The 14190-nt window shown below is 58.7% G+C and overlaps 3 protein-coding genes across 6 annotated transcripts in view; 1 reads left to right on the top strand and 2 right to left on the bottom strand.

Moving 5' to 3' along the window:
* The window catches only part of MMRN2 (multimerin 2), a 29030-nt gene that overhangs the window by 1089 nt on the left and 13751 nt on the right, over nucleotides 1-14190 (top strand). The window contains exons 1-2 of one of the 4 annotated variants that reach the window (XM_081075030.1): nucleotides 12524-12704; nucleotides 13870-13974. The exons of 1 other annotated variant lie outside the window; for it this stretch is intronic. Coding sequence is in view for 2 of the 3 variants with exons in the window: in XM_081075027.1 (XP_080931153.1) it covers nucleotides 12550-12704 (155 nt within the window). In the remaining variant the exon portion in view is untranslated. Of the gene's footprint in view, nucleotides 1-12479; nucleotides 12705-13869; nucleotides 13975-14190 lie in introns of those variants that run through there. 2 more of the 4 variants (XM_081075027.1, XM_081075028.1) reach the window with 2 other exon arrangements.
* ADIRF (adipogenesis regulatory factor) lies at nucleotides 8-2250 on the bottom strand. The gene is made up of 3 exons (XM_081075033.1): nucleotides 2096-2250; nucleotides 417-479; nucleotides 8-208 (listed from the first exon to the last, which is right to left on the bottom strand). Exons 1-3 carry the CDS (start codon nucleotides 2154-2156, stop codon nucleotides 102-104), a joined length of 231 nt encoding a protein of 76 aa, XP_080931159.1. The 5' UTR covers nucleotides 2157-2250; the 3' UTR covers nucleotides 8-101.
* On the bottom strand, nucleotides 6986-11658 carry SNCG (synuclein gamma). Its single transcript, XM_081073447.1, has 5 exons — nucleotides 11415-11658; nucleotides 10565-10606; nucleotides 10102-10229; nucleotides 7549-7620; nucleotides 6986-7256 (listed from the first exon to the last, which is right to left on the bottom strand). Exons 1-5 carry the CDS (start codon nucleotides 11533-11535, stop codon nucleotides 7236-7238), a joined length of 384 nt encoding a protein of 127 aa, XP_080929573.1. The 5' UTR covers nucleotides 11536-11658; the 3' UTR covers nucleotides 6986-7235.

The following is a 14190-nucleotide window of genomic DNA, read 5'->3' as shown; positions in this document are numbered from 1 at the left end:
CACAGGGTAGGAATATGTGCTTTAATGAGGCATTAGGCCAAGGGGGCAGCCGCTGACCGGAGCTCAGGGCCTGGAGGGGAGTCACCCGTGGCTCCCTTCTGTCATTTCAGGAGGCCTAATTTTTTCCCAAAACCCGAGAAAGATTCAGAGGCCTGGTTAGCAGACTTGTCGATGGTTTCCTGGGTCGATTTGGCCACCTGGTCCATCGCTGGGGAAGGAAAGGGAAGAGCAGATGAGGATGGGGTCCTGGGGAACCAGAGCCACGCAGGGTTAGCCTGGCCTGGATCTCCTCCCAGGAAGCAGTGTGGGCAGAGGGGCTGCAGAGGAGAGGGTGTGCCTGGGCAAGAGCTGGGTGGGGTGGGGAGTGTGCTGGGGCTGCCCACCCTCTTGCCGCCCTCCCCCAAGCCCCACCAGACCTTTCTGCCCTGCCTCTGTGGCCTGATCCACCACTTGCTGAGCTGCTGCTCCGGCCGCAGTCACTGAAACAAGAGAGATTTAGTCTTTAGCCTCTGTTGAGGCACCATGGACCACAGGGGCCGCACCATTGTCCCCCACCCCCATCTGTTCTCTAGAGTAGTCTGTCATAGGGACAGATTCCATCAAGGGAAAGTCCCTTGACCAAGGCCACGGAGCCAGTGAGGGCCTGAGCCCTCCTTTCTCCATGCCTCTGGGCTGTTCTTGTTTATTTATTATTCTGGGCCCCTCCTCTCTAGTCTGCTTCCATCCTATCACCAGGATGGTTGAGAAAAGAAGGGCAGGGCAGGGCAGGGCCATGCTGGAACTGGCATCTGGGCTGTGGCTGCTGCTGCTGGGCATGGCTCAGGAAGAATCCTGCCCCCTTTAGCAACTTTTCCCCTAGATGCCTGAATTCTCCCCTTTAGCGCACACTCAGTGCACTGGGGCCTCTGCTTTTTGCAAGGCCCTCTCTCCACCTCTGCTTTCCTGTGCCTCACCCCAGAGGGCACACAGTAGTGATGCCAATGCCTCCATGGGCAGGTAGCTTAAGGCATTAGGAACAAAATGCAGAAAGGAGGTGAAACTTCCAAGGCCAGGCCATCTCCTCTGGACCAGAGTTTGTATCTGTGGTGAACAGCGTTTCCAGGGCCTCGGGTGGGCAGACAGGGGCTCTGGCCTCCAGAGATCTGACTCATCCTTACTGCTGAACAGGAAACGGCCTGCCTTCCCCACACCCTGCGGGCCTTGTCTGACATAGCCAAAACCACAGGGAAGGGCCCTTTGCACCCAGCTTACAGGTAAAGAAAGTGAGCTCCAGAAGGAAGGGTCCTATGCATAGAGGCTTCCTACTAGCATTTTAGTCTCTGAGGAGCAACTGTGGGCTTTCCTTGGGAATTGGTGATGGAGGGGGTTGATTTGGGTATCGTCTGTGGACTGGGATATGTGCAGGACAGATTGGGAGCAGCAGCCCCAAGGGATGATGAGCTGGGACTGGAAGAGCTGACACTGGTGGGCCCAGGAGTCCCCTCACACCTTCCCCCTCTCCCCGGCTCCATACACCCACCCCCACCCCACCCACAACTGTGGAACCTCAGGTCAGAGGAGGAAAGAGCTGGAAGTGGAGAACAGGCTGGAGGCCTGCCCTGCTGTAGTGAGGGTGGGAAGGCTCTCTGGGTGAGGACTTAAAAGTAAGGAAACAATTCTTTTTCGGGGGTGGGGGGAAGGGCTCAAAACAAAGCCCAGTGGGGGTCTGGTGCCCCCTACCCCATCCCATCTGGTCCTGTGCGCTGAGCCGCAAGTGGGTAGAGGCAGCTCTGGGTGGCAGTCTCCTCCCTCCGTGGACCTTCACCATTCCCTAACGACCCGGGTCCCTACCTGCGCAGCCTGCTCAGACTGGTTCTGGCAATGCCCCACGTGCAACCTGGGCTCCTGGGGCACCGCTGTCCCCCCCATCCCCGCCCAAGGATCATCTCCGACGTTGGTCGGGTGGGCGTCCTGCCCAGCCCCTGAATCTCAGGGGAGGACCCCCTCCGAGCCTGAGCAGCCTGCCAACTTTCCGGCTGCGGAGACCCGCGGCTTCTGCTCTTGAGCTTCCAGCCGGGTGCCCCTGCCAATGCCTCAGGTCGCGCGCTGTCCTCACCCGTGTCCTGGGCCGCCCCTTCCACTTGCTGCTTCAGGTCCTTCAAGCCCTTGTTGGCCATGGCTGCGGGGTTCTGCGAGGTCGTCAAAGGTAGCTGCAGCGACGTTGGATGATGCTCACAGCTGCAGCGACCAGAGAACCAGACCTGGTTTTTAAGGCACCCCAGGGCCGGCCCGCCCTGCGGAGGGCGGGGCAGAGGGGGTGCAGGGCGGTTCCCGGCAGAGCGGCTGGGGGAGTGACCGGGACCCGCTCCAGGCTCTGCGCAGCGGGGGAGCACCTCGGGGCCTGGGGGGAGCACCTCGGGGCCTGGGGGAGCACCTCGGGGCCTCGGGGGAGCACCTCGGGGCCTCGGGGGAGCACCTCGGGGCCTGGGGGAGCACCTCGGGGCCTGGGGGAGCACCTCGGGGCCTGGGGGAGCACCTCGGGGCCTCGGGGGAGCATCTCGGGGCCTGGGGGAGCACCTCGGGGCCTCGGGGGAGCACCTCGGGGCCTCGGGCGCGCCACGGTGGGAAGGCGGCGGCCCCTTCCGGGGTCGGAAGAGGGGCTCGGAGCGGGTCAGGGGTCCGGAGACAGGCCGGGCGGGAAAGGGGCGCCCACACCACCTGCACCCCGACGGCTTGCTTCCTCCCGCCGGGACCCGGAGACACCCCAGTCCGTGAGCGTCGGGTCAGCGCCAGGTCGGGATTTCAAGGCTAGAATCGAAATGAATACCGGTGCTGGCAGCTACCCTTTATTGAGTATCTTGTGCCAAGCGCTGCCCCAAAACTTTCCAGCCTCTTCGATAATCTTTAGAATCTCGTGAAATGGGTATTTTCAGTTTATAGGAAGAAACAGACACAGAGTGGGCAAGAAACTGCAGACAGGCCACCGGCCAGCGGCCACTGGGACCCGGCGGACAGAGGGGTGGGGCGTGTCCGGTAATTCCCCCCCCCCCCAGTAGAGGGTGCGTCACCGGCTGGCGCCCCTGGGGACTGTCAGTGCGCTCTGGGAGGGGGTTAGGAGCCAGGATGCTGAGGACAACAAAAAGACTGCAGGCAACACCGCCCCGCACGCAAGGGCGTAGCTGGCGCCCCCACCCCGCCACCGCCCACGCCGGAGTCGGGCTTGCAGCGTGGAGGCCTCCAGAACCCACCCCCTCGTGTCTCTGGGGGGCTCCCCGCGCCCCTCTCCAGTGCTGCTCTGATTCTTCCTCTCCAAGCCTGTCTGCACCTCTGTCGGAATCTCTCCTGATCGGAAGCTCTGGGAAACTCCACCTTCCCGGGTCTGCTCCTCTAGCCCGAGCTCTGCCTCTTGTGGAGGGAAAGGGGGCCGCCTAGTAAACCTGACAAGCTCAGGAGATGGACAATAACCACAGACGATGGCGTGAGCATAAACAATTTAATAACTAAGTGGGCCATGGTGGGAAGTCGTATCTTTAGCCCGAAGCTTCCTTCATAAAGTCAATCTTCACCTTGCATGAGCCTGTCTACTGTCTTTTGCACCTAAGATGACATCCTTGGAATGTCAGTAGTCCCTTTCTCCGGAGCAGAGCAGGAAAGTACAGAATCCCTCGTTACTATTCTTGTCCCTTGATTAACACCTATATGTGAACTATTGACAAGCCTACACCCACCCATGTGAAAGAAGTACCTGTCTCTCCAATTGACTTTTATCCAATCCCAGAGATTTCCCGGCTTTGCTTTCTCCCACCCCCTTCATCTATCACCTCCTCCTTTGATTCCATGTATAAAATAAGCTGCAAACCGCCATTTCGTAGAGCATTTTCTCAATCCGTTGAGATTTTGCTTCCCGGCAATTGTCGTTAGTTTGGCTCAAAGAAACTCTTATAAGCTTTCTCTCAGGCTGGATATTTTTTGGCGACACTCAGGTGGGGGTGGGAGAGGGAGAGCGGAAGGGAGAGGCTGGGGGTAAGCGGGTATCAACCCCGATGTGGCGCATTTGCAAGTGCGCGCACACAGGCTGGGAAAGGACTGCGGGGCGATAGGTCCGCGCTGGGCAAGAGAAAGGGGCGTCCGCTGAGATCAGGGAGGGGAGCGGACACCCAGCGAGGACTCACCGAGCAGCTGCCACGCCCGCTCCCTCCCTTCCCCACCTTCTCCGGGCTTTCAGCCTGGTGTCGCTTAGAGCACAAAGGCACTGCCGGGAGCCGCCTAAGGGCGGGTTCCCGGACTCCGGTTCCCGGTCACCGCCCCAGCCCTGCCATCCCTCCTGAAATCCCACCGGAAGCACCAGTCCCTTTAGCCTGGAAGACGTTTTACACTGCTCCACTTAGCCCCTCTGGACTGCTGAGGCCACTGGGCGTCAGGCCCAGTGGGCAAGGAGCAAGATGGGGAGATAGCTGCTGGCCTCCGCAGGTGATAATAGAGACAGCTCTGAGTGGCCCTAAAGCAACAGGCACTGGAGTCGACCTCTTGGGTTCAGCGACCCCCTAGGGCAACACCACTGATCTCTCTGAGCCTCAATGTCCCTATCTGTGATGGTGGGGGGACAATAACTGAATTTCGTGGAAGTGTTACTATGAGGATTAAATGGGCTGAAGGATGCCTTGCACTCAGCCAGGGCCCTTCCAAAGGGGACAGGGCACCCGGTGGGGGCTTCTCTGACAAGGAAGGGATAGAGAAAGGGCAGTCACTCCTCTAGGGAAGTCAAGTGCAGCCCCACGGAGTGAGAGCACTTATGGGGGTTTAAGGGCAATGTGCACCGCAGATGCCATGGGGTGGGGAGGGTCTTCCTGGACTGGGCAGGCTTTGATGTTTGGCATTTGACCCCAGGAACGGGCCCTGAGTATGTGTCTAGGGTGGGGGCAAGCAGCAGGGACCTTTGCAGGCTCTTTCAGAGCACTGGGAGCATGGTGACAAACTGCCCAGGTGCCAGCTGTAGGTGTGCCCTTACCCCAGTCGCCTGAGTGGCCTTGCTGCTCCTCACGTTTTCTTACAGCCCAAGAGCTCCCTGGCACGCACAGGCCCCTCCTGGGGCACGCCCAGGCCCCTCCTGGGGCATGCACAGGCCCGCTGCTATGCACATGTCTGGGCTGGGGCCTGGGAGAAGGAACACCGGACTGCCCCAGTCTCTTCTACACCCTTCATTCCTCCTATGGCAGGGTTTAAGGGGCTGGGGGACTAGCAGCCCCCCTGCTCCTTTACACCTCCTCAGCAGTGGATGCCCGTGGCCAGCAGGCTAGGATACAACCCAGCTCAGCTCTGCTTGACTGGGTTCCCAACCCCCTGCTCCTCAGCACGGAGGCAGGATGGGAAAGTGGTAGTCTGAAGTTGGGTGTGGACTCTGGCTCCAACATCCAGGGCTGGAGGCCTCGGGCGAGTCACTTAGAGGTTCTGAGCCCAATCTGTCCGGGTATCAAAAGGGAAGGAACCATGCTCAGTCACTTCTGAACAAGCCTCCCGGGTGTGATGCCAACAGCCCTTTGTGTAGGACACTGACCAGCCCGATCCCAGGATGTTTTGAAATCTGGGGTGTGGCAGAATCTACCATAAGCTCACTGGAGCCCATGCGGTCAGGCCAGCCTTAGCAGAGCATGGGAGTTGCTAAGAGAAAACCACAGGCAAAAAATGGCATCCCTGGTGCTAAAAGCTCATGATGCCAAACCCAGATTTAATACCTGATCTATTGTAGTTTCAACCTCTCCCAGAAACATAATCTTAATCAATCAGTATAGAATTTTCTGGTCAAGTACCAGTAAGGTGATCTGTCATGTGGGCTCTCTCTGTCCCCCTATATAGAAAGGAGGCAATCTGCGTGATAAAACCCCTTCCATGCTCCTTCTTCCATTGTCTTCACCCAAAGAAAAGATGTCCCTGCCCCCAAACAATCCTTTCTTTTCTTTTGTCAACTGCTCCCTGGCCCTACCTTTTTTCCTATAAAAATCTTCCATTTTGTATAGCCCCGTGGTGCTCCCTGCTAGTTGCTAGATGAATGCTGTTCGATTCATGAATTGTTTGCTAAAGCCAATTATATGTTCAAATCTACTTGGTTGAATTTTGTTTTTTTTATGGAGTCACCTGGGTGGCGCTGGAGCCAGGCCACCTGGGCTTCTGCCCAGTCCCGAGCTTCCTAGCTCCTTGCCCTTAGGCAAGATGTTTAAGCTCTCTGTTCCTCAGTTCATTCTCAGTGAAACATCGGAATAACTATTTGTTCCGAGGATTAAATGAGGTAAAGCACTCAGTACTGTCTGACACCTGGGAGGAGTTCAATACATACTCGTTTTTTACTATTTTTCTCTCAAGGTAGAGGATTATTCTCCTGCATCTCAGCTGCTGTGTTTTCTAATGATACTTGACAGACTCCTTGGTGAAGGAAGGGAGAGCCCAGCTCCAACCTGGTGGGAGCTTGACGCTGGGTGGGGCCAGCTGGCAGAGGAGGAGGAAGAGGATGGCTATGGATGGCTATGGATCCTGGCTATGGATTTTGACTTCACAATTTTGAAAGATACCATCTGCTCTGGGGAGGGGTGTTAGGTCTCCCTTTGTCTGCAGAACACTGGAGCCACAGACAGGGACACGACAAAGGGATGGCTCAGGAGGCCCTTCCTCACCTCTTGTTGTCATGGGCCCCTGCCTGGAGGGTAAGCTACAGCTCAAACTTGCAGGCATCTGTTGTGCTCTCAAGGACCACCTGACCTGGAGGTTGTCCTGGGAGCCCAAAGCAGGACCACCTCCTCCACATTAGAAGGCAATGATGGATGGGTTGGGGGTGGGAGGAGTTCCCTGAAGGCAGTGCCTACTCACAGCAGGTTCCAGCAATGCCCAGGGTATCTCTGTAGGGCACCTGGTCCCAGATAGTCTTCCCTGACCCATCAACAGGCTGGCTCAACTTTGTTCCCAGCAGGGCCCAGGGGGCTTCCTCATGAGTGAGGCAATATACAGCAGAAGCAGGTGCCAGTATGACCTTGAGTTTTATTTGAAATTATTAAAATAAAAAAATTCACAGCAGCTGAGGGGTCAGAAGGACTAGAGGATGGGAGGGGTCAAGGGAGAGAGATGGAAATGGTGGTAGCACAAGAGGACAGGCATGTGGTGGCTGGGTGTGGTATGGAAGCGTGGGTGATCCCAAAGGTCACACTCCAGGACCAGGCACTCCTGTGCCAAGAGGGAATGAGGTCCAGGCAGAAGGGTATTGTAGTCCTTTAGTCTCCTCCACTCTTGGCCTAGGAGAGACAGTGACCGTCACAGGTAGCCCTCGGTCCCCACCCCTCAGTGGCCACCCTGAGTGGGGTGGGGACAGAAGTTACCTTTGCCCCTCTTCCCTGAGGTGGTCATTCATGAGGAGACCTCACACTTAGGCTCGGGGCTGCATTAGGTCAGGAGTCTCCCCTGAGGGCTCTGCGACCCCAAGAGGGACACAGAGAGTCTTTGAGGGATGGGGTCCCTCTCTGGAACATTCTCTAGAGGGTGGCTTGCCCCAGGAGCCCTGGTGTAGCTCGGGAGCCTAGCTCCTACCTCCTCGGCTGCTTCCTCTTCCACTTTGGCTGCCTCATCCTCCTGTGGGGGGGCACTCTGCTTCAGTTCCTCCTGTGGGGAGCAAAAGGGATGTGGGACCACGTGGAGGGCACAGACCCCCAGCTGCCCGGCGACCAGGGCCTCATCCACTCTGGCCTCAAAGGTGAACAGAGGCCTTCATCACCTCGCTGTCCATGGTGGGTCGAGGTGAGGGCGGTGTGAGGGCCAGACTGACTGTGGGGGTGACAGAGCATCATGTAAGGCCCACAGTGGGGGCTCTGTCTGATGATGCCAAGGCCTTTTGGGGGTACCAAGTCCCTGGAGCCCAGCTTCACCTCTGCAAACTGATGCCACCCAGGGACTCGATGAGGAAGCCAGGTGGGGTAGGCGTCAGTGGGCATTGGCCCTGATAACCTAGGCCTGACCCCACCCTCAGTGTCCCTGAGTCATACGATCACACACCCTTGTCCTCCTGAGCCCGCAAAAAGTCCTAGGGAAAGGAATGTGTCATCACTGTTCACACAGGGACCCTGAGGCCAAGGAAGCCAGGAATCCAGCTTGAGGCCGCAGAGCTCAGAACAATGGGGCTGGTAGGGATCAGGTCTGGCTTGCTCCAGGCCCAGCACTATCCCCTTAGCGTGCATGCCTCCTCTCCTTCTCCCTGCCTCCCGCATGGGCTGGCTCTAGGCTCAAGCTGGTCGGGTTGGGGCCAGCAGGGCTTATACAGTCCTCTCCCTCTCCTGTCTCCTACCCTTATACCCCCGGCTGGATGCTTGCTGGAGGCCTGCCTGGGGTTGGTCTTATGACAGCTAGTGGGCAGGGCCAGACTGAGTGATCACCTCCATGCTACCACAGGGCCATCCTGCCCCTGGGTGTCCTGGGGCATAAAAGGTCACTGAACTCTGTCAGCCAGCATTGTGGTAGTCTCTCCAGGTGAAGGGTGGGTGGCCGCCTGCCTAGTCTTGCTGCCCCAAGTCAGGGGTGTGAGGCCAGTGAGCAGTCAGACATATAGGTACGTCCTTCTACAGTTCGCTAGAGGGTGAGTCGTGACTGCCTTTGGGTGTCACCAGGGAATGTCTCCCTTGGGGTAGCCACCCCACCACAGGGTCTGGGGTGGCTCTAGGGGCTCATCAGCCCTCCTCTAAGGTCAGAGAGAGGTGCCTAAGCAGCCTGGGTCCACCCCAGGGCCTCTTTTGCTGGGGAGTGGGAAAGGGAGGGGCCTGGTCTCTCCTGGAGCGCATGTGGTCCTGCCCAGGGGCACTGCTGCTGATGATGATATAGTCACCTCCCTTTCTTGGGTGCTCACCATAAGCCAGGCATAACTGCTTCATGGAGACCATGTCCCTGCACTATCACACAACCCAGTGAGGCAGATACTGTCACCCCCATCCCCATTTTAAAGATGAGGAAATGGTTGAGTAGCTTCCCAAGGTCATATAGCTAGGAAGGGGCAGAGCTGGGAACTGGGAGAGAACAGCTACCTCTGCCAGGACATGGAGACCCTGTGCTGGCCCTGCAAGCAGACGCCTTGGTGCTGCCCGCAGAGCCAGGGGCAGGGCGACCAGCCCCCTCGCCTGCCACCCACCCAATGCCAGAGCAGGGATTCTGAGTGCTGGGTGCTCCGGGCAGCCTGTTCCAGGTAGGGGAGCTCCCCAGAGGACAGCCTCAGATAGAGCTGGGGACAGCTCCTCTGGAATGCCCCAACGTGGGTCCCACCCTCCCTGAGACTTTACACTCACACAGCGGCTCCCTGTCAGAGCTCCGGCTGGGAGCCCGGGCCGCCCTGGGACTTGCACGCTCACACAGACCAGCCATGGGACCTTGGGCACAACACTTAATTTGTCTGGGCCTCACTCCCACACCCTGTCTCATGGGATTTTGTATTGATTAAATCAGTAAATCCTCGTAAATGTAAAATGCTTCAAGCAGAGCCTGCTCTGTGAGGAGTGCAGGGATGGCTAACCTGGCTGGCCTCCTGGCTGGAGGAGCCCATTGCTCCAGTATTCTCTGTTGCTGGGCAGCACACAGGCACACACACAGGCACACGCACACAACACCACACACAAAGGCAGAGGCACAGGTGGAGGGCGGGGTCAGAACATCACAGTTTTCCCATCACCAGGGGGTGCTGCTTCCCTGCCACTCCTGGGAGGAGGCAGCCGCCCACAAGGGGGAATGGAGACCAGACACCAGGTGAGTGGTGACTCCCTGGTGTCCACTGCCAGGGACGCTGCTTGTCACCACGTGGGGCCCACAGGACCCTGCCTTCACTGCTCAAATATGGTATCTCCTCCTGAGTGCTGAGCACCGTCAAGAGGGCATGGTTTTGAGCCTCATGTTCCCGTTGGTCCCCAAACTGGCCCTCTCACAGGGATAGCTTTGAGGATTCTAAGTGCATTGGTATGAAAACACCGAGCACAGACCAGTACAGCCCCCGAGTCTCATTTCCCTGTATGTCAATGGGGTGATGGTGCCTCCTCCGCAGCTGGCCTCTCTGGGGCCCAGGGAAAGGGTGGCTTGGTTTGCGAGCCAGGACTGGGGACCAGGTCTCACCTTGTGTACCACTCCTGAGGTGACCGCGATGTTCTCCACCTCCTCCACGGTCTTGCTGGCCACGGTGTTGACGCTGGTGACCACGGCCTCACTCACCGCACTGGCCTGCTCCTTGGTTTTCTCAGCCACTGTGGGCGGACTCTGGCTAGCCTTGGCCCTGACCTCTCCCCACCCGTGTCTGGCTTGCCCAAGTCAGGCCTGAGCAGCCCCTTCCCAGGGCACTTTCACTTCTGGCCCTACCCAAGAGCCCAGGCTGCCCCCTCTCTGATGCCAGGGGAGCTCTGACACCGATTGGCCTGATCAACCCTGCGTCTAGCGTCAGCTTCTAAGGGGTCTGGGTCCATGTGCAGCTTGGGACCCCAGCTTGGGGGTAAGGCGGACCCTGGGCTTGGGCCTTTAGTACTAGGGTGCAGAGGTCCCTGGAGGTCCCACCTCCGTGTTCCCTGGTCACAGGGCTCCTCACCTGAGGTCACGCTCTGCACAACACCCTCCTTGGTCTTGGCTCCTGGGGAGGAAATGGAGGCATCAACCCAGGCCCACTCCTTTTGGTGTTGGGAGGGGGGTGGTCAGGGCAACAGAATAGCTGGGCAAGCTTCAGGGTCGGTATTGGGAGAGGGTGGTGTCTGGAGACCGGCAGTCCCTTCAAAAGCCACTTCCTGCTGTGTCTGGAGGAAGGGGATGGATGGGAAGTGGATGGGACGGGGTGGGGGGATGAGAGAGACCAGGCCTGAGCTGGGGTCTGGATCCTGCCTGGGAGTGGCCCCAGAAACAGCAGCAGGACAACACCGATGAGAGCTGAGTCATCAGCTCACCTCCTCTTTGGAGGAAACTGAAGGAGAATGAGGCTGGACGAGGTACTGACTGGCCATGGGACTGAGTCTGGTCTTATCTCTCCGGCCCCACACCTTCCCTCTGAGTAGGGTGGGGACCTGTGGCCTGGCTGCTGAGCATCTGTCAGCTCGGTCCAAGGGGGCCCCAGGCTCAGTGTGGCTTATCTGAGTCAAGGGGCCTGTGGGTGATGGGGGGCGTTGGTGCGTGTATTCATGTGTGCATAAACAGGTGTGTCCCGGAGCCAAATACCCCACTTGCTGTCCTGCCCCAGAGACCCCTGGGGCCCTGAGGAGGTCAAAATGGACACTGATGTATGCAGGAGAGTGGAGACGCTACAGGGCCCAGAGACCCTGACTCAGCAGCCAGGTCCTCCTCCCCTCCCGAAAGGCCACCCTGGGGCTGAGGGAAAAGGTCAGACCCAAAGTAACTGGGCATCCCAAGCTCTGGCCCCATGATGTTCCGCCCTGCCCCGCCCAACTCACCCACATACATGACACCCTCCTTGGTCTTCTCAGCCGCTTCCGTCACCCCCTGCTTGGTCTTCTCCACGGCGCCCACCACTCCCTCCTTGGCGATGGAGAAGCCCTTCTTGAAGACGTCCATGGCGGTGGCAGGAACGGACGCCTGACTCTCCCTGCAAGCTGTGGCTGGAGCTGGCACGAGTGCTGCCGCAGCTGCTGTCCCCACTGCTGCCTCTTATTGACGCCGATGAAATATTGATGATGCAGCGGCGGGCCTGTGGGAGCCCAGCCAGCCTGGGGGCGGGGCGGGCGCGCGGCCGGGGAGGGAGGAGGCCGGCAGCAGGTCTGCACACGTCCTTATCCATCACTGCCCCTCATTCATTCACTGCCCTGCCCACCCACAGGGGCAGCCTGCCCAGGGTCTGTCAGGCCTGGGATTGCTGTGTCTGTGACATCTGGGGCAGAGAGAGGTCAGAGAAGGGAGGAACCTGTGCTACCAGTGTCCCAGGTAGGGTAGGGGTCAGGGCCATGCAGTCCTGTCAGGCAAGAGTGGCCAACCTCCCAGACCAGCACGGGCTGCCCAGCCACTCACTGTGGAGCGCCCATCCTGGAGCTGTGGAGAGGCCAAATGGAGGGGCCAGGATGGGGCCCACCAGGGCTCGCCTAAGCCCTGGCCTCTGGCTACACACTCTGTGGCCCTCAGACAGCTCCCTTCTCCCTCTGAGCCTCCACCCATCTGCCGGTTCCCACAGCCCAGAGATGACAAGCACTGAGCCGGCATGAAGTGCCCCCTACTTCCTGGCCACCAGCACGGATGGATAGCAGGTTCACTGAGATTGACCAGCTACTACCTCAACCCTCGTGCTCTTCTCCTAACTCCCATGGGGACATATTCAGTGGGGCCAATTTCCTGCGTCCCCCGCACCCCGAGGTCCTGACCCAAGTCCTCTCAGGGCGTAGGAACCAGCTGGATTGTTGGCTACCTCTATGGGGGCCAAGGGGTGGGGGTATGTGTGAGGGGGCCGGATGAGACGCAATGGGTAGGCTGGCCCAGGCCACTTCCTCTCTTTGTTGTCCCTGTGCTTTCTTTTCCTTCTGAGACTTAACTTGAAGCAGTTTGTGGAATCACTGGCAAAGGCTGTCTGTCCACTGCAGCATGATCCTGACACTGCTGCTCAGAACCCTAGGCTGGGGGGTGCTGGGGGCCTGGGCCCAGGCCCCCAGTGCCAGGTTCTCTGATCCACACAGCCCCAGGCTGCCTGGGGTCTGGAGGGCAGAAGCTGAGGACATCGGCAGGGACCCCATCGGACGGTAAGGAGGGGCCTGGTCCTTGGGGGACATTGTGGTGCAGGATCTGAATTCCAGCTCAGCCAGAGCAGGGGCTCTCTGTACCTCAGTTCCCATCTGTAAAATGGGCTAATATTTTCTATCCGCTGTACAGCTGAGTGGCTGAATGAGGTGCTAGGTGCCAGGCTCCCATTCAAGAGGAACGCCCAGCCAGCCTGGACTGGGGCACCCTAGGGCCCAGCCTGAGGACCACAGGACATTATCTGTCTGACCTGTGGCAGGAAATGGGCTTGGGAATTGGGCAGGGTGGGAGCACTTCTTGCCATCAACCACCCAACATGGGGAGCTGAGGGGCTGTGGTTCCGGAAGTTTCCAGGTGGCCTGGCAGTGGCTCCTCTTCTTCAAAGTAAGTCAATTCTGAAAGCTGAGCTGAGGTGAGGCTGGCCCATAAGCCACAGAGGACAGATTTGGCGGGGGGTGGGGGGTGGGGGTGGGCTGGATTTTACTCCAAGTGCCCTAGGGGACACGTGTGGGTCCTCAGCCCGGCTCTGAGCATGAGCAGTGATTGGAGATGGTGCCCTGCTTCACCTCCAGAACAAAAAGGTGGGGTATCCAGTGAGCTCTGCTTCAGTGCCCCTCTGGGAATGGGCAGAAGGGTCCTGCTACTGGGACAGGACTCTTTTTTCCAGAGTTCTATTTGTCCAGGGCCAGGGATCCTGCTGCTGATAAGGCACTAGGCCCACAGTTCCCTCCTCAGGGTACCCTACAGTCACAGCAGCAGGTGCCATTTATTAGGCCAAGCACCTTGCCAAGTGTTATCTCAGTTAATCCTCCCAACAGCCCTAGTTACAGAGGAGTCTGCAGCTCAGAGAGGCTAAGCATCTGGCCCAAGGACACACAGCTAAGGAGAGCCTGAACCAGGACCTGAGTCTGACTCCAGAGCTCAGGTTCTGATCCCTGGAGGACTCAGAGGCAGCCCTGGCCTCCAGGTGTGCCTATTTCCCCACCTGCTGCCAAACGCGAGCACGCGCTCGCGCACACACGCGCACACACACACACACACACCCTTACACACACACACAACTTGATGGAGGGCATCTGTACAGATTTGGAACCTCAGAAGGGGCAACTCACACCCACCCAGTCTCCCACGTGGCTGTCATTGACTCACCATCTTGCTGGCTTACAGAACGCGTCTGCCAGGGACAGTCTCCTACACAGCTCTGATGCTTCAAGGTGAATGTGTTTGTTGGACACTTTCTGAACGTGGATTTGACTAGGGAGAAGCAGGAAGGTGAGAGTAAGCGGGTGCACACCGCCCCTCAGTGAGGGAGGAGTGGCCCCAAGATGGACCTAGAGAGACCCCATTCTTGCCTGCCCTCAGTTCTGCTCAGGGCTGGGAGGCACCGGTGACTCTGGTGGGGAACCAGACACACTGATTTCAGGGCCAAGCACCACGCCTTCCCTCCCCTCAGCCATTAGCTCCACGCTTCTGTCTCTGGGCCTCCTG

Source organism: Rhinolophus hipposideros, assembly GCF_964194185.1.
Source record: "Rhinolophus hipposideros genome assembly, chromosome: 15".
In the NCBI taxonomy this organism is placed as follows: domain Eukaryota; kingdom Metazoa; phylum Chordata; class Mammalia; order Chiroptera; family Rhinolophidae; genus Rhinolophus; species Rhinolophus hipposideros.
Note: the sequence above shows the minus strand (reverse complement) of the source record. Positions and strands in the feature narration are given on the sequence as shown.